General features: G+C 39.4%; 2 protein-coding genes across 2 annotated transcripts in view; one reads left to right on the top strand and one right to left on the bottom strand.

The window, feature by feature from the left end:
- IL1RAPL2 (interleukin 1 receptor accessory protein like 2) overlaps nt 1–25,057 on the bottom strand; it is a 1,281,282-nt gene that overhangs the window by 575,700 nt on the left and 680,525 nt on the right. Inside the window, exon 4 of the mRNA XM_025372668.1 lies at nt 5,322–5,508. Coding sequence (XP_025228453.1) covers nt 5,322–5,508 — 187 coding nt within the window. The remainder of the gene's footprint in view (nt 1–5,321; nt 5,509–25,057) is intronic.
- TEX13A (testis expressed 13A) lies at nt 18,109–19,933 on the top strand. Its single transcript, XM_025372669.1, has 4 exons — nt 18,109–18,201; nt 18,393–18,833; nt 19,038–19,232; nt 19,296–19,933. The coding sequence occupies exons 2-4, from the start codon at nt 18,399–18,401 to the stop codon at nt 19,896–19,898; spliced, it is 1,233 nt and encodes a 410-aa protein (XP_025228454.1). The 5' UTR covers nt 18,109–18,201; nt 18,393–18,398; the 3' UTR covers nt 19,899–19,933.

The following is a 25,057-nucleotide window of genomic DNA, read 5'->3' as shown; positions in this document are numbered from 1 at the left end:
GAAACCAGTAATTGGAAGATTGATAGACTGAATGGGAGAAAGAAAAACTATTCTAAAACTGACCAATGAAAATTCTTACAAGTAATGGATTTTCTTCTGTCTGTATATCTCTATGTGTTGTGTGTGTGATGTTTATATGAAAAAGCTCTTATTAATTGGTTTAAAAAGAATAAGTGCTTAAATCAAATATTTTGTCAGAAAAATAGAAACTGTAATGTCTTTTTGTTCACATGACTTTAGTAATCTTTGGGAAATAAAGACAGTTTTATAAGATTATTGGTAAAATAAAGACACTTGGTCTAAATTAGGCAGGTCAGATATTAGGTTTGCTAAATGCTTTGAGGTCATAAACTCCTCCTTTGACTTTTGAAAATTGTTAGACTTACCTGCTTTAGAGCCATTAGATTCTAGATAAGGCTGGGGGACACATGGAGTTAACCACACCCCCTAGCTATGCTGGAAAGAGTTGGACTTTGTCTGCACTTCAGTCTGTTGTCCTAGGCCCCACACCTAGTACATAATTAAAATCACTTACTTACCAGGTTTTTCACTGAAAATAAAAATTGCTAAGAGTTGAGATTCTAACATGTAATTGAGACTACTAAAGAAACAGTTTTACATGCAAAATGTGTGAGGAAAGTGAAGTATGCTTTTGGTAAAAGATTATAAGAAGGCATGGGAATGTGGATTTTTGGTCCTAGATTAAAGGGTTAAATGATTGATTTAGGTTAGATAGGATAAAGCTGAAAGTTTGAACAAGTTGTGGAAGATTGTGAAAAATTAAACTTGTAAAAGAAATTCTACATGTGAACATATTGGCTAAATTTAAAGGGGTATTACTCAGTTTTTTTTTTTGTTTGTTTGTTTGTTTCTTTGTAAATTGAACACTGAAATAAAAGCACAAAAGGGTTTTCTTAGAGCACTGATCTACTATTTAACAAAAATTTGTAATGGGTTATAAAAGATTTATGTGAATCTCACCTTATGGTAAAACTAATTAAGATTAGATAGATTTGTCTACTAGGTTTTATTAAAAATTGGGGTTGATATTAATAGTATACTAATGCAAGGATGAAATTTGGCTTTCTTTCTTGAATGAGATTTTATGCTAAATAATAGAATTGCTCTAGATTACTTACTGGCTAAACAGAGAGGTATCTATGCAACTGCTGGCACTTGTGGCCTGTGGAGAAATACATCCCATCAGGTATTATAGAGACTCAGTGTAGGAGATTAATGAAGAGACTGCTTAGTTAAAGCGAGTAGACTCTTTAGCTCATTCTTTGATCTATTTGATTTTAGTTGGTTTGGTTCATGGTGACCCTAGGTAAGGGGCATACTCCAAACTCTTGGTATTATCCTACTGACAATCATAATAGTAGTCCCCCTGGTGTACTGTCTTCTCTCAAAAGTTTGCATTCAGCCATCTCAAGAATGGCAAATGTTCTCTCTTTAATTGGAATGCCAATAGCTGAAGGAAATGTGTGACCATCATAACCTATGAATGAATTGCTGAGACCTGGAAACCCAAAATGATGGTAACTGAGAGTGGCACACTCTCACCTAAGTGAGAACCTGACAAAAAGGGGGGAATTTTTAAACAAAATTATGGGAGGCCATTGTTTTGGACTGAGCTCATGTCATGCACTAGGCCCCAACAGACCAGACAAAATCAAAAGGGACTCACTTGTGCTAAATGTAACATAATCAAACTAAGACTTTAAGGAAACACATATATCCTAGAACAGACCAGGTTTTGCCTTTTTCTCCTGTAAATAGGATGTTCCAGAGTAAGAAGTTATCCTCTACTCTAACCCTCACAAAAAAAAAAAAAAAAAAAAAAAAAACAACCTGAAGTCCTTGTTCACACCTTACACAACCCACTGTTCTGCAATTTTCCAGTGGGTTTCAAGACCAAATAAGTACATTTATGATGGTGATAGTGACATCAATGACTAAAGTTTTGGTCAATCTCTCAAAATGAGAGGATGAATAAAAGGGGGAAATTGTTAAGTCATGTTTAGCGTAAAGCTGCTTTCTTACATATTTTAAGTTTGGCCTAAAGGTTTCTCTATACACTGTCAACTATCATAAGTGGAGGTGTAAATAGACCATCACCTACTCTTGTGCCAATTACTAAGTTTTGACCAATCAAATGTGGCCAATTGTTTGAACCGTGTTCAAATAAGGCACAGAGCTATAACCAATCCAGCTGTCTGTGTTCCTCACTTCCATTTTCTGTAAATTACTTTCCTTTTTCTGTCCATAAATCATCTTCTACCACACAACTGCGCTGGAGTCTCTGAGCCTACTCTGACTCAGGAGGCTGCCTGATTTGTGAATCATTCTTTGCTCAATTAATCTTTTAAATTTAATTTGGCTGAAATTTTTCTTTTAACACATTGGACATTTCTAACTTTGAATGAGCACCAGAATAAACTCTCGACAAATGTATCCTCTTCTTTATATTGCTATAGCCGGAGCAAAACTTGCTCAGCCTGGTAGAAAATACACAGGCTATAAAGTAGGCAAGGCAGACTATCCAAATACTAACTGAAAAGGAAATATGTTCCTGATATGTTGGTACACTTTCTTCAGGTATTTACTTGAAACCTTGTATGAGAACCAAGAGTTAGCAATACATTCCTGAGCTTCAGGTACTCTTTAACTTTTGATTCTAGTATTTTATCCTAATCCATTAGTATATTGTAGGGGCTAAGAGTGGGGCCAGTAGCCAAACTGCAAGTCACAAACTGCTGTTGACTTTTGCTAACCCACTTAGCTTGTCTCCAGTCACCTCTTCTATAAAATAGACATAATATTACGTTATATGGTAGTTCTAAGAATTGCGTTAATCTATCTCATGCACCTAAAACACAGCTTGCCATATAGTAAGTACTTAAGAAATATTAGCTAACATTATGATGATCATTTATCAACTGTAAAATATTATGGAAATATTAAATATTATCCAGGCAGAGCTGGAAAGGCCTGTTGCTTCACCATTGTTGGTCCATTTCTAAGGAAGAGTGAGAAGTGGCATTTGCCAGCAGTAAATTGCTTGAGTATGTAAGGATGATAGTGATGTCTAGAAATATGAGAAAAGGAGAAGAAAGAAGTTAGCAGAAAGTAAGATGAGATAGTAGAATGATTCTTATAAGGGAAAGTTGATTATCTGGATTTCACTCCCAGCTGCTAACTCTTTGGGCAGGTCATGTTCCCTTCCTCAACCATAAAATTAAAATAAAACTTTATTTTTCTTTCTTTTGCCAGGCTCCACTGTACCAGCATGGCATCTTACAAAAGTTCCCAAGATATGGTCAAGGCTGGGTTTAGTCCCAGGCCCATTGCTGGAGAGGGTAATGATTAAGAAAATGAATTCTGGAGTCACACTGCCTTGAATAGAAAATCAGGCTTTGTTCACTGTGTAACTTTGGATAAGTCACATCTCTCTAAGCCTCAGTGGTTTTGTTCTCCATTAAATTAGGATAATAGCACCTACCATACAGAGTTGCACTGAGATTTAAACAAGATAATGTTGAAATCAAGTTTAGCTACAATGAATGGCACACAATAAGTGCTTAATAAATACAAATGAAGTTGATGATGGCATAAACCCACCAAATTATCTGTAGTCTACTTTTATGCATAATAAACATTATGTTCCTTTTTATCTGTCGCAATATTGTCTTCATTAAGATAATTCACATTAAGACCTAGACATTCTAGTACAGAGCATGTTCTTGGTGTCTACTGTTAAGTTTCCCTAGGCGTGAAAACGGAGAGGCTTCCAAATGTAAAAGCATATGACAGCTGTGGGAGTTAGGGATTAGGCTTCCCTAGGAACTGAGGGTCTGTCAGATCCTATAGAAACAACCTGCTCCACCTTTTATGTGTGTTTGGTTCCAACAGTACACACAGCATCTGTGCAGAAAACCTCCTTGGTCACTTACCATCACATCATAAAACTGTACAGTGTGTCAATTGCTATGTTCAGAGCTGACAGAGGAGAGTTGGCTTAGTTCTGTTACAAGACCGTGGCACCCAGGTTTGCTGCCAGAATATCATGGCTGGAAGGTTGTGTGGTTATTATCTGCTTCTTCCCCTAGATCCAATTCTCTGCCCTTTTCTGCTCTACTCTATGCTCAGAAAAGCCGAATGCTATTGATTCTATCTCCTGCCTCTGCCCCCTCGCTTCTGTTTCAGTTTGAATGAGGGTGGCACTAGAGGGAGGCAACTAGCAAAAAAACAGAGAGCAGGAGTTATAAATGGTTAGGGTATTTATCCTACCCACTCCCTTCCTATCTGCTACCCTCATATGTTCCTTTAAGGCTGTATCTCTTGGCAGCTTCCTCCACTCTTGCCAGGTTCCAGTGACACTGCTCCTTCCCCTTGCCACTGCAGGTCTAGGGGTGATAATCAACAGCTTCTTCCCTTATTGATTTCTTCAAGCCTGCCCAAACCTCTGTAAATAATCATTTCATTCAACTCTCTTCTTCTTTTTTTTTTTTTTTTTAAGATGGGGTCTCGCTCTGCTGCCCAGGCTGGAGTGCAGTGACACGATCTCAGCTCACTGCAACCTCTGCCTCCTGTGTTCAAGCAATTCTCCTGCCTCAGCCTTCCAAGTAGCTGGGATTACAGATGTGTGCCGCAATGCCCAGATAATTTTTATATTTTAGTAGAGATGGGGTTTCGCCATGTTGGCCAGGCTGGTCTTGAACTCCTGACCTCAGGTGATCTGCCCGCCTCCGCCTCCCAAAATGCTGGAATTACAGGCGTGAGCCACTGAGCCTGGCCTCAGTTCTCTTCTGTACAACCTTTGAATGTGGTTTATTTCCAGCTAAACTTAACCTTAGCAGTGTTTACACATCCTGTACTGGGCCCGTTTCTCTCCTCTGCATTCACTGTTGTGGCTTTCACAGAGTAGAACATTATGATAGTTGTTATTCTTTATAAGTACTACTACTTGTAATGGCAGGCCTTTGTTCCCGCCAGCAAATAATATTTCTATGTCCCCCAGATAATTTATTTCAAGTGTTATTTAAATGTTTACCCTTCTTCCCATTTGTTCTTATATGTTGTTAGGCTGGAGGGAGATTCTACTTTTAGCAGTTGGTGAAGGGGGTATTGCTTCTAAGACCTGCATTAAAAATCAGTGATATATAAGAGTCACAGCTCTGAATTATTTAGTTGTGGATCTGTTGATTCTTCTCAGTGAAATAACTAATACCAAAAACTAATAATAAAAAAACTCCCTTTCCTCATCCCCAAGGCTGCTATTGACTGAAGTAAAATATGCATTTTATACCATGCTGAGTTACCTTATACCACACAACATCAGGCTCCTGATCGGACTTTTTAAAATCATCCATGTCTGGACAGGAGATCTCCTTTCTTTTAGTGACTTCAGATTTTTCTAAATAGCGGATCCTGCTGTTGTAGCACAGGCCTGATTCATTCTCTGCAACAGTCAAGGACATTGACACCTTCATGCAATATGTTGAGTTTCTGTAGGAACAGAGAAATAACAAAATGGCTTTATTGGGTGTTTACAACTTTGTTTGTGCTCTATATATTTCAAGAGTATTGACTTTTCCATTTAGGACCTTGCCTAGAAATCAGAAACAACATCAAAGCAACACAGAGCAGTTTTATGCTGCAACTGACAAGAAGATATGAAACTAACTGCTAATGTGGATATTTGTGGCCATGAGGTAGCCACAGAGCTACATAGAGAAGTTATACCCATCTTCCAAACTGTAAGATAGTCTGACTTCCTTCCCAGTAATAAATATTACAATGTTGAAAATCTGATAATAAAAACCTATGAGAAAGTCTCTCTATAACTGGAGGTATAGCCATTTTTACTCTGACCTTGTGGCCAGTCCTTTAACAGTACTACAGGGATTGTTGAATTTTACTATTGGTTTCTCAGCCAATATTTCCTGACACAGAATACATACTAAAAACCAGATCAACATCCAGAGAATATCTGTTAGCTTACAGGTTAATTTACCTGTTAACTACTTAGCTTTTTAAGGTACTCACTGAGATGTGCCAGGTGTTGAATTTTGGGCTTTTATAAAGAAGAAATCCCACTAGAGTCTGGTCAGTTGGGATTAATTGTATCAACCAGCACTAGCATTATAAAGAATTTTCAACCCTGAATGTTATCATAAGGCCACTTATAAATTGGGCATTGATTGGCTAACACATTACATAAGGACATTCATTGAACAAAAATTCTGTCTTCTTGTACCTTGGTTAGCACTTTCTCAATAATGTGAGTTCAATAAACATATTTAATGAATCTAATTAACTACAATAAATAAATACAAATAAATAAAAATTCTGCCTTTGTTTTTCTATGTATAATCCATGACCTTTGTCTACTCTACCTTACTTGGATTCCGGAAGATGTCAAACACGAAAGAAAATGGAAAAGTGTGAGGAAGAAATCAGAAGCAGTCTGATAACACTATACAGATTAGCTGTAAATCTTGGTTGGAGTATTTAATTTTACTTTATGGAAGACATTTCGGGACCATATTTGTTTTAAACATTAAGGGATATGTGCTGTCAAAACTAAAATTGCTAAGGGAGGCAATTCAAACCAAGTGCTTTATAACTGAGTAATAACAATCCTAACAGATGGGATTAGCATGCCAACCAACAATTTTAAGACAGTACCAAATGATCGGCACTATTCATACTGCTTAGTACTCACTTACTGAAATTTTAAATCCCAGACATCATGCAAAACACAGGAATGCAGATGGCTATGCCTCTTGGGTTTACAAACTAAGTTAATAAGAATGATTCCTACTTAGGCTTCTGGTAAAGTTAATTTCTGGCAAGCGCCCCTGACTATGCTCAGGCCTCTGTCATCTGAGAAGGAAACTATCAAAGCACTCCAATTCTGATGTTTAGATGCAACCCCATCACACTATGTAGATTGTGGGATTTGCTTTTATTTCTTCCTCTATATGGGTTCCTGGAACACAAAGGGCGTAAGATATGCCCAGTGGGGATTAAATGAAAGAAACATTTATGTTCTTGTCAGACATTGGACAGCCTCTTTAAATGCCATGAATCTAAAGCCACAATAGTAGTAATAATAATATATTTCAGAGAAGAAGGGTAAATCAATTTAGCTCAATCAACTTAGCTCTTTTTCACCATTTTTTAAATACTTCAGTGTTAAATATTTCCAAGTCTCCTTGCTTCATACAAAGCCATACATGATCTAGCTCTACATAACACTCTCCCCTTTACTCATTAGAGTGCAGCCACACTGGCATTTTCTCTGTTCATTGAACACACTATTATTCAAAAAATAGGCCTTTATACTTGCTCTTATCTGATCTTCTAATATTTGTTTATTTGTTAAAGTATGCACTAAAAAGGGCAAGGAATTTGTTGCTCTTGTTCATTACACCATCCCTGGGATCTAAATGAATAGATATAGATGCTTAGTAAACGTTAGTTGATTAAATGAATGGGCATCAAAAGGTATCTATTTGAGAGACAAGTTATTTTTTTCTACTTTTGTATCAGTTCCATGTGGTATATACCCCCCTTTCTTCAGATGAAGGTATATGGCTTGTCAAATATCATATTCCTTCAGATGAAGGTATATGGTTTATCAAATATCACATTCCTTGTATAAGTATGACCCGGATAATTTGCAAGTATTTGTGGATAGTCACTAGAAGAAAGATTGGCCAAGTTTTGTGCAGCAGCATATTGGCAAAGAATTAAAAATATTGGCTACATCTGAAAGACAAGAAGGACGGGCAGGGGCAGGGGATAGAGGGAAGCTAAATGGTTACAGTTATTTAAAAAGTATCTAACACAGAAGAAAGATAATCACCTCTGCTGGATATCCAAAGTATTCTGAACAGTTCTCGATGTTACTGGCTTTGATCATATCTGCTCCACGGTGTTCATTCATACAGGTGAAAGGGACGTACTTGTTAAAAACTTTTCAATTATTATGTCATACCTCCACAGAAGAAGAGTTGACCAGATATCTCAATAATAGAAGTAGGTGAAATGTTCAATGCTCTGAAAGAAGCTAACTATCCCAAATGTATTTATCCCTGGGTAGAAAATAGAGTAGACTAAAGTAGAGGACCAATCTGATATAGTGGTTTCTTAACAAAGCATCATCTTTAAACTAAGACTCACTAGGCTCAACTAGTTCTGTGACCTTGGACAAATTGTTTAACCTTTCTGAGTCTCAGTTTCTTCACCTGAAACATGAGGATAAGAAGCTGTTTATGGTGGCTCCATTGGAGGTGGGAGGAAGTAGTTCCTTTCATTATACAACTATGAGTAAAAATAGGTTTACATTTTTATACCTGACCTGTTCAGATCACTGTAAGTGTTAAATAATGTATGTAAAATACCTAATACAGTATCTATCAAAAAGTAGGTATTCAAACAATTGTATCTCTAATTAGAATTGTAGGTATTGCCAGCATTGTTAAATATATTAAAAGATATATATATATATATAATTATATATACATATGTATAACTAATATGTATGTATACATCTATAACTAATATGTGTATATGTATAATAATATACATATCTAATATGTACTACTTATAATTTACATGTGATATAATAATCATGAACAATATAAAAACAACACACTGGCAGCAGCGGGTTAAAATAGTCCACTGGGTTAGAAGTACTACTTGACAGGAAACAGTCTGGAAGAGGTCAGTTGGGCAAAAGGTCTAATACTAGAGAGCCATGTAGGTCTGAGAGAATCAAAAAGATACACTGACTTAGTCACAAAAAGAAGTGTATCAAGAGAAAGCAGCTAAGGCAGGAAGGAACTTCCAGGTACTCTGAGTACTAGCTACTAGGAAGAGGCAGAACCTTGGAGGTCAAAGAGTTAGTAAAGGCTCCACTTAAAAAGGTTTACTTCTAGCCGGGCACGGTGGCTAACACCTGTAATCCCAGCACTTTGGGAGGCCGAGGCGGGTGGATCACGAGGTCAGGAGATTGAGACCAGCCTGCCTAACACGGTGAAACCCCGTTTCTACTTAAAATACAAAAAATTAGCCAGCCGTGGTGGCACGCGCCTGTAGTCCCATTTACTCCAGAGGCTGAGGCCGGAGAATCACTTGAACCCAGGAGGCAGAGGTTGCAGTGAGCTGAGATCATACCACTGCATTTCAGCTTGGGTGACAGAGTGAGACTCTGTCTCAAAAAACATACAAACAAACAAAAAAACTTACTTCTGGGAGCTTCTTAGACAAATGCCTTCTATAACAAAGCCCAGAGACCTCAAAGCCAGGTTTCCAGGCACAAGACAAGAGCCATTCATGTGTTCATTCCCCAACCTCTCCAAAGTATAAACAATGTAGATGGTGTCAGCAGCATTTATGTTGATTTGAGGTGGTGTTAAGGGCAAGGAAGCTACCCTGTAGATGGCTGATGAGTGAGTTGAAGGAGGAAGTGTGTCCTTCCTAACCCTTATCTACAAACAACTTTAAGCCAGGGCCCAGTAAGTATACATTCTCATTCTGGTCACAGACATGTGAATAGATGCTGACATGTGAATAGATGCTGACAATCTACTTTGTTAACTCATGAACAAGTCATAGTATGAAGTCATTGGTCATTGAGGATGACCAAGGTCCCTGGAACTCAAAGACAAGGTCTGATGTGAGTCCTATTATCACCACAGGTGACCTGGGGGAGGTATAATCAAGGCTGCCGGACAGTCTGAAACTCAGGTTGATTTTTATTAGTTGTGTAATCTAGCCCTGGCACAGTTCATGCTAACAATCTTGCATTATTTAGATTTTATTTTGAAAAATGCCCCAGGCAGGTTCTATTTAAAATATTTCCTGCAACTGGGACCTAAAAATGTTACTTTCATTAGGTACAATTAGAGCTATGTGAGGTTGAGGAGGCAGACTGACGAGTGTGCAAGAATGGAGATGGTATTTTTTTCTCTCCCTACTTCACATCCTGAGGAAGACAAGGAACACACTCAGGCTCAATGTGGGCAAAAGGCCTTTGCAATGATACTGCAACAACAACTTACAATTACACACATTAGTAATCTTTCCAAGTACTTCTATATCTATTATCTTATTTAATTCTGCCAATAACCCAGTAAAATTGGCAGGGTAAGTATCCCTTACAGGAGTAAAACATAGACACAGAGAGGCAAAGAACTTAGTCAAGCTAACATAGCTGGTCAGTAGTTCAGAACCAAGGTTTATTGGCTGCTAGCCCTTGAATACTCTCAGAACTCGATGCTAACATTGCTTAACAGCCAAACTAACTTGTGGTTATCCATACCAACTTGAGGAAGCTGATAGAAAGAAAAGCAGATGTGTAAAGATAACATCTAAGGAATAATGTTAATTTGCATAGCACAGAAGAATTAGAAAATTTATAAATAAATCTTGCTTGCTATTCCAAAGGTTTAATGTTAGCTTGTTTAGGTCATAATTAGAACTTTTTCCCCAGATGTATTTCTAAGGGAAAATATTGACCAATCTTGGGTTCTCTGGGGAGAAGAGTAAAACTCATAATTTAAAATACACATGAAACATCCAAATTCCTTTTCTAACTCCCATTTATAAAACATGCCCATACTATAAAATCTAAAGTTTTACTTTAGAATTTGAGCATATGTGAACTTGTCATATCACCAGGACTAAGCTAGTGAAAACAATCTAAATAAATTAGGGATCTTTCTTGTACCGAAAATCAAAAGCCCTAGATAAAATGCCTCATGATACAGTTGAAACTTTCCTAACTGATTTATTCGATTGTCTTATCCTCACTTCAAAATACTTTCCTTGCAAATTTCAGAGACCATCTAATGATAAGCAAACTAAAACAAGCTTTACTGTCTGAAATTTTATAAGATGAATTGATTCGCTATATATAACATCAATTAATCAATCTACAGTCATTGAATAAGACTGTCCTCCTTAAAACATAATAAGATCTAGCAACTGATATTTTAGCAAATTCAAGGAAGGAAAACAAATGAATAAACAAACAAGGTTTCAAGCCATTTGATGAGTTCTATTTCTCAGAAATCATTAGAAAAATTAAGTTTTCTAGTAAAGGAGGATAAGGGGGGAAAAGAATATCATGTATTTATTACAGCTGAACTGTACATTTAAAATGGTAAGGATGGTAAATTACATATGTATATTTTACCTTATTTAAAAAAGTTTAAATTGAAAATATTAAAAAAAGAAAAAGAAGAAAGTTTTATTAAAAAATCTTTTCAGCTTGATTGGAAAGGGGACTTTCAGATGACTGCAGAAATAATTACATAAAACTGCAAACTTGCAATGTTAATGCATTAAAACACCAAAGATGGTCAAAGCCCTGAACTGTGTATTAATATTACCATTCTTTGAAGACCCACAACCCTTTAGAATCATTCAAATGACATTTAATGGGCACCTTCTATGTGCCATGCTGTTTATATACATTGAAAAGCAGATGTAAACCTAATATAAAGATAAAAATATCTATGCTAATAAGAAGAAGTTTGGGTAAACAAGTGAGGATCTATTGAATGAATTCACTTTTGTCACTTTTAGTCTTAAGTAAATCATCTTACTTCTAGGCTTGCAGAGTTGTAAAGAGCTCAGGGATTTTTGTTGGTTTAAAAAACAAAACAAAACAAATAATGCTGTCACTCATAGATGATATCTCTAACCTGTAAAAATGTCAATATAATAGGTTTTAAGTTTATGTACATTTTTTCCATAAGGTATAAACCTGGTAATTAAACAAACAAGGATTTGTGGGGGCATAAACATATCATAATTTTTTAACTGTTCTTATCTCCTGCTGACATGAACATTCAACCTTTGACATGACACTTGTAATCTGCAACCCAGAATTATTTAAGCATAACTTTCTTGTAGTTCATGATGCAGTCAGATAAAAGGTCAATCCAAGGACTTGAGTGCTTGATAATGCAGCTTTTAGAGTTAGACTTGGGTTCAAATCCCAGCTCTATAATGTCTTACCTATGAATCTTTGCATGGGTGACTAAATCTCAGTTTTTGGTATATGTGGAATTAGAATAATAAAAGCAGCTATCTTTAGAGGGTTGTTTTATTATGCAAGTGTTAAGAATGGTAAAGGGGGCCAGGCCCAGTGGCTCACACCTGTATTCCCAGCACTTTGGGAGGCCAAGCGGGTGGATCACTTGTGGACAGGAGTTCGAGACCAGCCTGGCCAACATAACAAAACTGTCTCTACTAAAAATACAAAACAAAAAAATAGTTGGCATGGTAGTATGCTCTTGTAATCCCAGCTACTTGGGACGCTGAGGCACGAGAATCACTTGAACCCGGGTTGCAGTGAGCTGAGATCACGCCATTGCACTCCAGCCTGAGCAACAGAGTGAAACTCTGTCTCAAAAAAACAAAAGAAAAAAGAAAAGAAAAGAAATAATGGTAAAGGGTCTGAGATTTTACCTTGCTTATGCACTAAAAATTTAGCCTGCTAGTTTCATGGAAACTGGTAGAAGACACCAGAATCCTAGGTCAGAAATAATAAACAGTTAATTGCAGCAATGACAGTAGCCAAAGTATCAGTATTTGTGTTGCTTATGCAAACTCAATTCCCATAGGATAATACAAAGAGGATCAGGTGACACTTGTAGAAGTAGTGTGTTGTATTACAAAAGAACCCCAAGCTTAAGAAACACAAATTTCTTATAATGGGCCATAAGCATGTCTGCCCTTTGTTCCAGAGGCAGATACTAACTGTATTTTCCAAGGCTATAAGCAAACCTGCCTTTTGCTCTAGTGATAGACACTATTTCTGTCTTCTAAGGCTATTCTTTGGCCAGGCACGGTGGTTCACGCCTGTAATCCCAACACTTTGGGAGGCTGAGGCAGGCAGATCACCTGAGGTCAGGAGTTCAAGACCAGGCTGGCTAACATGGTGAAATCCTATCTCTACAAAAATTAGCTGGGTATGATGGTGGGTGCCTGTAATCCCAGCTACTTGGTAGGCTGAGATGGGAGAATCACTTGAACCTGAGATGCGGAGGTTGCAGTGAGCTGAGATCGTGCCATTGCACTCCAGTCTGGGTGACAGAGGAGACTCTGTCACAAAAAAAGAAAAAAATAATAATGCAAGAACCCCATGGAGAATTCTCTCCTACCAATGAGATAGTTCATTTAAAGCTCATAGCACAGTGCCTGGCATATACTAAGTGCTCAACAAAAATTAATTTCCTTTAACATCATCACCACTATTATCACACTATCTACTGATTCCCAACCCAACCCATAAAGTGAATCAAAGATGTTTTGTTTTCTTCTTGCTGTTATTGTTTTTTTAAAAAAGTAGCTCGTGGACAAGGTTATAGTAAACATTATGTGTATTTTAAAAACTACTCACTCAAAATAAAATTTTTGTCATCAAAATATTCTTCACCTTGAATTCAAAGCAAACTATAATTTATTTGGAAACTGCATTAAAGTTAGAAACCTACTCAAGGAAAAAAGTATACAGTACATATATATGTAACAATCCATTTATATATAGCTAGGATTTGTAGATTATTCTAGTGGTAAGCTCATGTCACCATTCCTAAGGGAAAGGCAATTGTAATATGCCACCTAATGGTACAGGCAGCTTGTTCAAAATCTGACTGCCAATGATTGAGGATGTGGATAAACGTAAGGTAATAACGAAGGTAAATTTGAAAGGTTCCCTGACACCACCATTTTCCACATCATAGTATGAGTGATTCCTGCTTTCTTGTTTGGATGAAGACAATTTTAAGAATGGTAATCTGAGACACATCATACTACAACCAGAAAGGTCTTCATAAATCTTTGGAGAACTCCAATGTTTCTACTAAGACCAAGAACATAACTCTCCTCCAGAAATCCTTCCCCAACCAATTTAACTGACTTTAATAACTATTTCTCACTTCCTCACTCTTTAACTATAAATATCAGATTACACTGATATTTTTGCATCTGTCAATATGTTATTTCATAGTTATTATCATAGAATTCACACAGGTTTGGCCTCATTTCCTGGGTCACAATGCAAACTCTTCAAAACACAGAGTTTTCTTTACATATGATTACCTCTTTCTTTATACAGTAAATACCAGATTATTTTCCCTGTCTTTGTGTTGAAAATTGTATAACTTAGTTGTCTCACCAAATAAGCTGTCATATCCTATGCTTCCACGATCTATTTTCTGACTCCTGGTGGTAGAATTCTCTACTGTGTCAGAGATCTTGAAAGACTAGTTAGTATTCAAAATTTCTACTTGTTCCTCTAATTTCATTCTATGATCCCTTATCATCTGGCACCTGCCTCACCTTTCCATTGACTCTCATCACTTGAATCACTAAGGCTATCTTATTAGCTAAATCTAATGACCTCTTGTTCACCCTTATCCTATGTAACCTCTGTGCATTATATGAAACTAGTAACACTCTTTTTACCTTCCAAATCTCTCCTTAGGTCTAAAATATCTCCCTTTTTTGATTGTCTACTCTGACTACTCCTACTGCTTGTTCTTCCTTATCCTATCCCTAAAGGTATTTGCTACCCTTTCCAAGACCTCAGAATTCCTTCCTCTGTTTTTTTTTTGTGTTTTTTTTTTTTTTTTTTTTTTTTGTCCTGCTTATTCTCTCCTTCCAACCTTCATCTCCAGCAATTTTATTGAAGCACGAGGTCTTAAGCCAAAAACTGAGCACTGAAAATGCCCAAATTTATAACACATATCTCTAGTTTTGTCCTCTCACCTAACTTCCAGCCCAGTACAGCCACTCAACTATAATTCAATATAACTATCACGAAGGCATTTGTCAATCTAAAACTGAATTTATCTCCTCTCTATAGTCTGTTTTTCCTCATATCTATTATGGTTTGAGGCATCACTTGTCACAAAACCTAGTTTATCAAGTCAAATGCCTCAAAATCATTTTCTACTCCAACACCCATATTTATTTCTCATATATTACTACAATTAGTTAACAAGTCATGCTAACTGTAGGTCAAAAATCTCTCCTCATCTGACATCTCATTGAGGTCCTGCCACAGTTAAAGCCCTAATCGTGTTTTTACTGCACTATTGAAGGAACCTCCTAACAGGTTTCTCTTTCTTCACTTTCTCCCTCCTCCAGGCTGCTAAAAGAAACAATTTACTTTTAATTTCCTAAGTATTTATAAGCAGAAATGGAAGAATGGCAGCATAAACAGACAACTAATCACAAACTGAAGTTCATGTTTAAAGTATTATAGAGGGAATAAAAGAGATAAGGAAAAGATGTTCTGAAGTTAGTAGACAAGAACACAAAGGAGTAAGGGGGACTACTACAAAATCAGCAATGGTAGCACACAGCTGTAGAAAGGAGGAGATCCATGAAGTCAGGCCAGGGTTCTGTCCTCAGCCCTCTACTCTTCTTGCTCCATATTCTGTCCCTTATTTCAACCGCTGCTGTAAATACAGCTTTCACCTTTCAATACTACATCTGCAGCTCTGATGTCTCTCCTAAGTTCTAGACTCATATATCAAACTGCCTACTGAGTATCTCCACCAGGATGCCCAACAGGATTTTTGTTTGTTTGTTTGTTTTTGTTTTTGTTTTTGTTTTTGTTTTTTGAGACTGAGTCTTGCTTTGTTGCCCAGGCTGGAGTGCAGTGGCATGATCTTGGCTCACTGCAACCTCCGCCTCCCAGGTACAAGCGGTTCTTCTGCCTCAGTAGCTGGGACTACAGGCGTGCGCCATCATGCCCAGCTAATTTTTGTATTTTTAGTAGAGACAGGATTTTGTCATGTTTGCTAGACTGGTCTCCAACTCCTGACCTCAGGTGATCCGCCCACCTCGGCCTCCCAAAGTGCTGGGATTACAGGGTGAGTACTGCACATGGTCCCAACAGGTATTTAAATGTCAATATGTCTAAAGGTGAACTCATCCCCCAAAAATTATTCTTCATTCTCCATCTAAGTCAATAACAGGGCTATCTACTTAGAACCCTATACCAGATACCTGGGCATTATCCTCAGCATTCCCTCATCCTTGTCTCTGATATCCCTATGCATTCTATCTACCAAATGGCTCTCTACACTCTTCTTTCCGTCCCTATTTCCACTGCTTTAGTTTACTTCTTGAATTGCTTTAGCATCTCCCTAATGGGCCTTCCTGACTCCAGTCTCTCTCCCCCTTTCCTCACCATTCTCTTTGCTACATTATCTTCTGGATGCTCTTTCTATAGAAGTCACTCTAGAATAAGCCAAAACACGAACCCTTTCCACTGACGGCTGATAAAAACAATATACAAGCTGAGAAGGAAAGAAATCACAAGACAGCATCAAAAAACAGCATTTAAATGGTGGGACTTTATGCCTCTGGAGTTTAACTACCATCTTAGGTAATATTTTAATGCCTGATTTATTGTCTTTTTCCTCTCTAATTATCTGACAAAAGACCCTTAGAGAAGAAATATTGTCTTTTTAAATGTAGTTCATAGAATAGAACATAATGCCCATATAATAAAAAATGAATGCTCTGATTTTTTCAGAAGGGAAAATAACTTAAAACCCCCAAATCAGCGTATCCCTGTATGGCTTAGTCCCTTAGGTACATAAATGATGGTGGATAACAGAGTTGAGAGAGTTAAATTAGAATGGTATCCTGGGGTGAGATTCTAATGTCAGGACAAGGAGTGTGTCACAAGGAGCCATCAAATGTTTTTAAGCTTAAGAGAAGCATGATCATAGGAAAGATTAGGAAGTCATTAGGGATTATAAAGAAATTAAAGACAGGAAGATTATTTGGGAAGTAACATGGACATTCCCTAAGTGGGCATGGATGTCTTAGAAGTTTCTGAGGTCACAGCAACAAGATTTGGTCTCTTACTTGACTTATTTTTAAGGGTAGGTATGAAGAGTAGGTGACTTAAAAATTTGATTTTGAGGTTTCTGTATTGGGCAACATAGGAATTTAGGAGGGGAATCATCTCCTGCATATATTAAAATAAGCAAGAGGCCATTAGTTTGAAGCTGTTTCCATACTTTGAGTTCCTATCTAACAAACTGCAACCTAACTTAGCATTTAAACAGACTGAAACTTAACATAAGCTGTATAAAAGACAGCCTAATTTCAACCAAACACAACTAGCCAGGCTCCAGCTAATTACAGGCAGTCAAGTGATGAGACCATGTCCAAATAAGGCAAATGCCTGGCTGTAACCAATCAGGTGATTTTTCTCCTTTGTGTCCAAATTTAGCCTATAAAAACTCACTTCTCATGCTGGTGGGAATAGCTCTCTGAAACTCTTCTGGTTCTGAGTACTGACAAATTCATGACTCGTTTTTTGTTTTTGTTTTTGTTTTTGTTTTGTGTGTTTAAACAAACTGTTAACTTTGTCTAACGTTTCTCTTTTAACAGGGAAAAGGGGGAGTTATATCATGAACATTTTGATTGTGTGTGTCTGTAGGACATGTATGAAATGCGAATCTAGGTTGGGAGTTTGACACCTACAGGCCAAATCATGCCAACTGCCTGGTTTTATATATGAACTTTTATTAGAACATGGCCATGGTCATTTCTTCAGGTATTATTTATGGCTGCTTTTGTGCTACAAGTAGTTGGGATAATCTTTTGCCCACAAAGCCTCAAATTTCTGCTATCTTGCCCATTTCAGAAAAAGGTCACTAACCTGTTTACTAGGATTTAGGAGTCTGGAAAAGGAGCTACAGAATTTTCATGGGTTGGGGGGCTTTTTCATGTTCTAGAACACACCTATTATTCCCCTTCAACCTCGAGGACGGTCCCTACTAGCCGTCGGCGTGGGACAAACCATTGTGGAGAGGGAGGGAGAAGTGGGACTTTTTTGCCTTGATTATAAGGGCTTACTTTTCTTGGTTTTAAGTCTTTTCTGACCACTCCTGTTTCTTCCGACCTTTAAGGGCTCCCAACCATGTGGCAGGTTCCCTTACATCCCAATGGAGTGGCAGGGGCCTTCCTCACTCACTCCCTTCCACCCCTGGTGTCTCTCAAAATTGGAACAGTCCCAGAGTAAAAGCCAACGTTGGCTCTGAGTCTTCCTTTCCCCGGAGCCTTAGGAGAGAGAGAGATCCTTCTCTCTCTTCGGGCGTGTTAAGACAGCGGGGTTGGCCTGTACTTCCTCTGGCTCTGGCTGAAGAGGTGAGGCCTGGTGGGAGTAGTCCTAGAGTAGGACAAGCCTGTTAGACGGTCATTAGGATGCTCTTGTCAGAGCCGGGAGGGCGGGGGCAAGAGGGTGGGAGAAGACGGATGAGGGGAGGGGCTAAGGGGGAGGAAAGGAACCTACTGGCTGCTCCATCCACACTGGGCTAGTGAAACCGTTAAACCCCTAGGCGATCATGGCCTTGAGACCTGAGGACCCCAGTAGTGGGTTCCGGCACAGCAACGTGGTGGCCTTCATCAACGAGAAAATGGCCAGGCACACAAAAGGCCCCGAGTTCTATCTTGAGAATATATCCTTATCCTGGGAGGAGGTGGAAGACAAGCTGAGGGCCATCCTGGAGGACAGCAAGGTGCCCAGTGAGGTCAAAGAGGCCTGCACCTGGGGCAGCCTGGCCTTGGGCGTGCGCTTTGCCCGCAGGCAGGCACAGCTACAGAGGCACAGGGTGCGGTGGCTGCACGGCTTCGCCAAACTGCACAAATCAGCTGCACAGGCCTTGGCGTCAGACCTGAAGGAGCTCAAGGCACAGCAGGAGACAGAACGCAAGGAGGCGGCCTCCCGGCTAAGAATGTCCCAGACCAGCTTCGTGGAGGTGCAGAAAGAGCGAGACAAGGTGAGCTGGAAACTCCTCCATGCAGTAAGATCCCTCAACTGGTCCCTGACCAGTACCACTGCCCCGCCCCATTCCCACCCCTCTCCACCCTGCTCCATGGCTTCGCCTTGCCCCGCCCTTCCCACCTGGTAGCTCTGTCCTACCCTGCTCAGTGCTCCCGCCTTGCCCCCAGAACACACCTCAGCCCTGCCCACTTCTCTCCAGGAGCTGGCGTCTCCCCATGAGTGGGAGCAGGGGGCAGGGGGGCCAGGCCTGGCCACTGCCGGAGGGGTTTGCACAGAAGGAGCAGGTGAGGAGGAAGAAGAGGCAGCGGTGGCTGCTGCTGGTGCTGCTGGAGGAAAAGGAGCAGAAGAAGAGCAGAGGGATGTGGAGGCTGTTGCTGCCCCTGTGGAGGCCATGGCTCCCCCCATGGAGGCTGGGTCTCCCCCGGTGGAGGCCATGGCTGCTCCCATGGAGGCCGAGGCTCCCCCCGTGGAGGCTGGGGCTGCCCCCAAGGAGGCAGAGTTCCCCCACGTGGAGGCCGGGGCTGCCTCCATGGAGCCCACAGAGGAGCTGGAGAGAATCCTCCTGCAGCTCCTCGGAGATGCTGATCAGGAAAATTACACCTATTGGGGGCAGAAGGAGGAAGATCTCAGGTCGGTAGAAACAGCCACGTCTTATTTCTCTGGAACCATGAACCCCTGGTCCAGAGCCTCACCAGAACCTCTTCCTGTCCAGCTCCCTGCCTCATTCACATACTCATACTCAAGCCCTTTTTCCTCCTTCTCAGGCATACCCACTATATCCCCTCCACAAGCAACAGTCACAGCACCAGTTCCGACTCAGCTGCCTTCCGACTGGGGGGCCTTTGATACTAGCCTGTGGTCTGATGGGGGGCCCCAAAGAGTAGACCCTCAAGAGCACCCAAGAGACAGGAGATACTCCGAACCTCATCAGCAAAGAAGACCTCCAGTATATCGCAGGCCAGGGGACTGGGACTGCCCTTGGTGTAACGCTGTGAATTTTTCACGGAGGGATACTTGCTTCGACTGTGGGAGGGGAATCTGGCTGCAAAAACCTCATTGAGTGCAGAAATGCAAAATAGAACTGAAGCATGCATATCTCAATGGCGAATTAATTTTCAGAGGGAAGGCTTGAGGTGGCAAGGGCCAGGATGGTAGGGGAAGAAGGCTGGGAAGAGTGGGGGAAGGAGGTGAGACAGTGGTACCTTTAGGAACAACTTCAGTGATAGGGGTTGTGAAAGAGGTGTAGAAGTAGAGTGGTGGGCAGGGGAGGTATAGATTGGGGTGGGGCAAGAGAGACACAGAGAGACTGACATGTTTTGGTGACCTCCTTTGTATTCCAGAGCATTAGCACTCAATACCCTAGAAGTGCTGCAGCTTTTATTTGTGTGTATGTGTGTGTCTGTCTGTCTGTCTCTCTCGCGCTCTCTCTCTCTCTCCTTGCCCTAGTGCCTGGTAAAAGAGGCAACCATGTATATAACACCCCACCCTCTACTCGCATCTAGGCCTTAGATGATTGGAGCAGGAGTGGATATTTGACCCATCCAGAACCAAATGGATTTTCATGCTAGACACTGAATCGAACAGAGAGGCCGATTCCATGATGTTGGGCAATGAAGCAGTGGGTCACTTGGAGTTGGGGCCAGGACCAGAGCCATGGATGCTGAGGCCACTGCAGAGGCCTGACCCTGGCTGTGGGGGAATAGAACTGGGTGCTTTCCAGAGGCAAGTGTTGTCTTTGGGAGTCACTGGTACGTGGTTCTAGGGAGCAGACAGGCACAGAGGAATCATCCTGTGACTCCAGAGAGATGGAGACAGCAGCAGCACAACCACTTTTCACTTCCTACAGTTGTGCTACATGAAAATCCCCTTTATACAGATCCTCTTTTCTTTAGTTAACTTGAGTGGGTGGACAAACAGATTTTTTTTAAACTTTAAGTTCTGGGATACATGTGCAGAACGTGCAGGTTTGTTACATAGGTATACATGTGCCATGGTGGTTTGCTGCACTTACCAACCCGTCATCTAGGTTTTAAGCTCTGCATGTGTTAGGTATTTGTCCTAATGCTCTCCCTCTCCTCACACCCCATCCCCTGACAGGCCCCAGTGTGTGATGCCCTCCTCCCTGTGCCCATGTGTTTTCATTGTTCAGCTCACACTTATGAGTGAGAATATGTGGTGTTTGTTTTTCTGTTCCTTTGTTAGTTTGCTGAGAATGATGGCTTCCAGCTTCATCTATGTCCCTGCAAAGAATATAAACTCATTCTTTTTATGACTGCATAGTACTCCATGGTGTATATGTGCCACATTTTCTTTATCCAGTGTATCATTGATGGGCATTTGGGTTGGTTCCAAGTCTTTGCTATTGTAAATAGTGCTGCAGTAAACATATGTGTGCATGTGTCTTTATAGTAGAATGATTTATAATCCTTTGGGTATACATGCAGTAATGGGATTGCTAGGTCAAATGGTATTTCTGGTTCTAGATCCTTGAGGAATTGCCACACTGTCTTCCACAATGGTTGAACTAATTTACACTCCCACCAACAGAGTAAAAATCTTCCTATTTCTCCACATCCTCTCCAGCATCTGTTGTTTCCTGACTTTTTAATAATAGCCATTCTAACTGGCATGAGATGGTATTTCATTGTGGTTTTGATTTGCATTTCTCTAATGACCAGTGATGATGAGCTTTTTTTCATATGTTTGTTGGTTGCATAAATGTCTTCTCTTGAGAAGTGTCTGTTCATATCCTTCGCTCACTTACTGATGAGGTTTTTTTTCATGTAAATTTAAGTTCCTTATAGATTCTATATTAGACCTTTGTCAAATGGGTAGCTTGCAAAAATTTTCTCCTATTATGTAGGTTGCCTGTTCTCTCAGATGATACTTTCTTCGCTGTACAGAAGCTCTTTAGTTTGATTAGATCCCATTTGTCAGTTTTGGCTTTTGTTGCAATTGCTTTTGGTGTTTATAGTCATGAAGTCTTTGCCCATGCCTATGTCCTGAATGGTATTGCCTAGGTTTTCTTCTAGGGTTTTTTATGGTTTTAGGTTTTACGTTTAAGTCTTCAATCTATCTTGAGTTAATTTTTGTATAAGGTGTAAGGAAGGGAACTAGTTTCAGCTTTGTGCATATGGCTATCCAGTTTTCCCAGCACCATTTATTAAATAGGAAATTCTTTCTCCATTGCTTGTTTTTGTGAGGTTTGTCAAAGATCAGATGGTTGTAGATGTGTGCTGTTATTTCTGAGGTCTCTGTTCCATTCTACTGGTCTATATATCTGTTTTGGTAGCAGTACCATGCTGTTTTTGTTACTGTAGCCTTGTAGCATAGTTTGAAGTCAGGTAGTGTGATGCCTCCAGTTTTGTTCTTTTTGCTTAGGATTGTCTTGGCTATACACCCTCTTTTTTTTGGTTCCATATGAAATTTAAGGTAGTTTTTTTTTTTTTCTAATTCAGTGAAGAAAGTAACTGGTAGCTTGATGGGAATAGCACTGAATCTATAAATTACTTTGGGCAATATGGCCACTTTCATGATATTGATTCTTCCTATCCATGAGCACAGAATGTTTTTCCATTTGTGTACTCTCTTATTTTCTTGAGCAGTGGTTTGTAGATCTCCTTGAAGATGCCCCTTGTACGTTGTATTCCTAGGTATTTTATTCTCTTTGTAGTAATTGTGAATGGGATTTCACTCATAATTTGGCTCTCTGCTTGACTATTGTTGGTATATAGGAATGCTTGTGATTTTTCTACATTGTTTTGTATCCTGAGACTTTGCTGAAGTTGCTTATCAGCTTAAGGAGTTTTGGGGCTGAGACGATGAGGTTTTCTAAATGTACAATCATGTCGTCTGCAGAGACAATTTGACTTCCTCTCTTTCTATTAGAATGCCCTTTATTTCTTTCTCTTGCCTGATTGTCCTGGCCACAACTTCCAACACTATGTTGAATAGGAGTGGTGAAAGGGCATCCTTGTCTTATGCGAGTTTTCAAAGGGAATGCTTCCAGCTTTTGCCCATTCAGTATGATATTGGTTATGGGTTTGTCATAAATAGCTCTTACTATTTTGAGATATGTTCCATCACCACTTAGTTTATTGACGGTTTTTATCATGAAGGGGTGTTGAATTTTATTGAAGGCCTCTTCTGCATATATTAAGATAATTATGTGGTTTTTGTCATTAGTTCTGTTTATGTGATGGATTACATTTATTGATTTGCATATGTTGAACCAGGCTTGCATCCCAGGGATGAAGCCGACTTGATCGTGGTTCATAAGCTTTTTGATGTGCTGCTGGATTTGGTTTGCCAGTATTTTGTTGAGGATTTTCACATCGATGTTCTTCAGGGATATTGGCCTGAAATTTTCTCTTTTTGTTGTGTCTCTGCCAGGTTTTGGTATCAGGATGATGCTGGCCTCACAAAATGAGTTAGGGGGGATTCCCTCTTTTTCTATTCATTGGAATAGTTGCAGAAGAAATGGTACCAGCTCCTCTTTGTACCTCTGGTAGAATTAGGTGTGAATCCACCTGGTCCTAGGCTTTTTTTGGTTGGTAGACTATTAATTACTGCCTCAATTTCAGAACTTGTTATTGGTCTATTTAGGGATTCGACTTCTTCCTGGTTTAGTCTTGGGAGACTGTAAGTGTCCAGGAATTTATCCATTTCTTCTAGATTTTCTAGTTTATTTGTGTAGAGGTGTTTATAGTATTCTCTGATGGTAGTTTGCATTTCTGTGGTTTCAGTGTTAATATCCCCTTTATCATTTTTTATTATGTCTTCTTGATTCTTCTCTTTTCTTCTTTATTAGTCCAGCTAGTGGTCCATCTGTTTTGTTAATCTTTTCAAAAAACCAGCTCCTGGATTCATTGATTTTTTGAAGGGTTTTTCGTGTCTCTATCTCCTTCAGTTCTGCTCTGATCTTAGTTATTTCTTGTCTTCTGCTAGCTTTTGAATTTGTTTGCTCTTGCTTCTCTAGTTCTTTTAATTGTGATGTTAGTGTGTCAATCTGAGATCTTTCCAGCTTTCTGTTGTGAGTATTTAGTGCTACAAATTTCCCTCTTAACAATGTTTCAGCTGTGTCCCAGAGATTCTGGTACATTGCATCTTTGTTCTCATTGGTTTCAAAGAACTTCTTCATTTCTGCCTTAATTTCGTTATTTACCCAGTAGTCATTCAGGAGCAGGTTGTTCAATTTCCATGTTGTTGTGCGGTTTTGAGTGAGTTTCTTAACCCTGAGTTCTAATTTGATTGCACTGTGGTCCAAGAGACTGTTATGATTTCCATTCTTTTGCATTTGCTAAGGAGTGTTTTACTACTAATTATGTGGTCAGCTTTAAAATAGGTGCTATGTGGCACTGAGAAGAATGTATATTCTGCTGATTTGGGGTGGACAGTTCTGTAGATGTCTATTAGGTCCACTTGGTTCAGAGCTGAGTTCAATTCCTGAATATCTTGGTTAATTTTCTGTCTTACTGATCTGTCTAATATTGACAGTGGGGTGTTAATGTCTCCCACTATTACTGTGTGGAAGTCTAAGTCTCTTTGTAGGTCTTTAAGAACTTGTTTCATGAATCTGTGTGCTCCTGTATTGGGTGCATATATATTTAGGATAGTTAGCTCTTCTTGTTTCATTGATCCCTTTACCATTATGTAATGCCCTTCTTTGTCTTTCTTTTATCTTTGTTAGTTTAAACTCTATTTTATCAGAGACTAGGATGGCAACCCTTGCTTCTTTTTGTTTTCCATTTGCTTGGTAAATATTCCTCCATCCCTTTATTTTGAGCCTATGTGTGTCTTTGCACATGAGATGGGTCTCCTGAATACAGCATACTGATGGGTCTTGACTCTATCTAGTTTGCCAGTCTATGTCTTTTAATTGGGGCATTTAGCCCATTTACATTTAAGTTTAGTATTGTTATGTGCGAATTTGATCCTGTCATGATGATGTTGTCTGGTTATTTTGCACATCAGTTGGTGCAGTTTCTTCATAGTGTCATTGGTCTTTATATTTTGGTGCGTTTTTGCAGTGGCTGATACCAGTTTTTCCTTTCCATATTTAGTACTTCCTTCAGGATCTCTTGCAAGGCAGGGCCTGGTGTTGACAAAATCCCTCAGCACTTGCTTGTCTATAAAGGATTTTATTTCTCCTTTGCTTATGAATCTTAACTTGGCTGGATATGAAATTCTGGGTTGAAAATTATTTTCTTTAAGAATGTT

The sequence above is a fragment of the Theropithecus gelada genome, chromosome X, assembly GCF_003255815.1.
Source record: "Theropithecus gelada isolate Dixy chromosome X, Tgel_1.0, whole genome shotgun sequence".
Lineage (NCBI taxonomy): Eukaryota > Metazoa > Chordata > Mammalia > Primates > Cercopithecidae > Theropithecus > Theropithecus gelada.
Note: the sequence above shows the minus strand (reverse complement) of the source record. Positions and strands in the feature narration are given on the sequence as shown.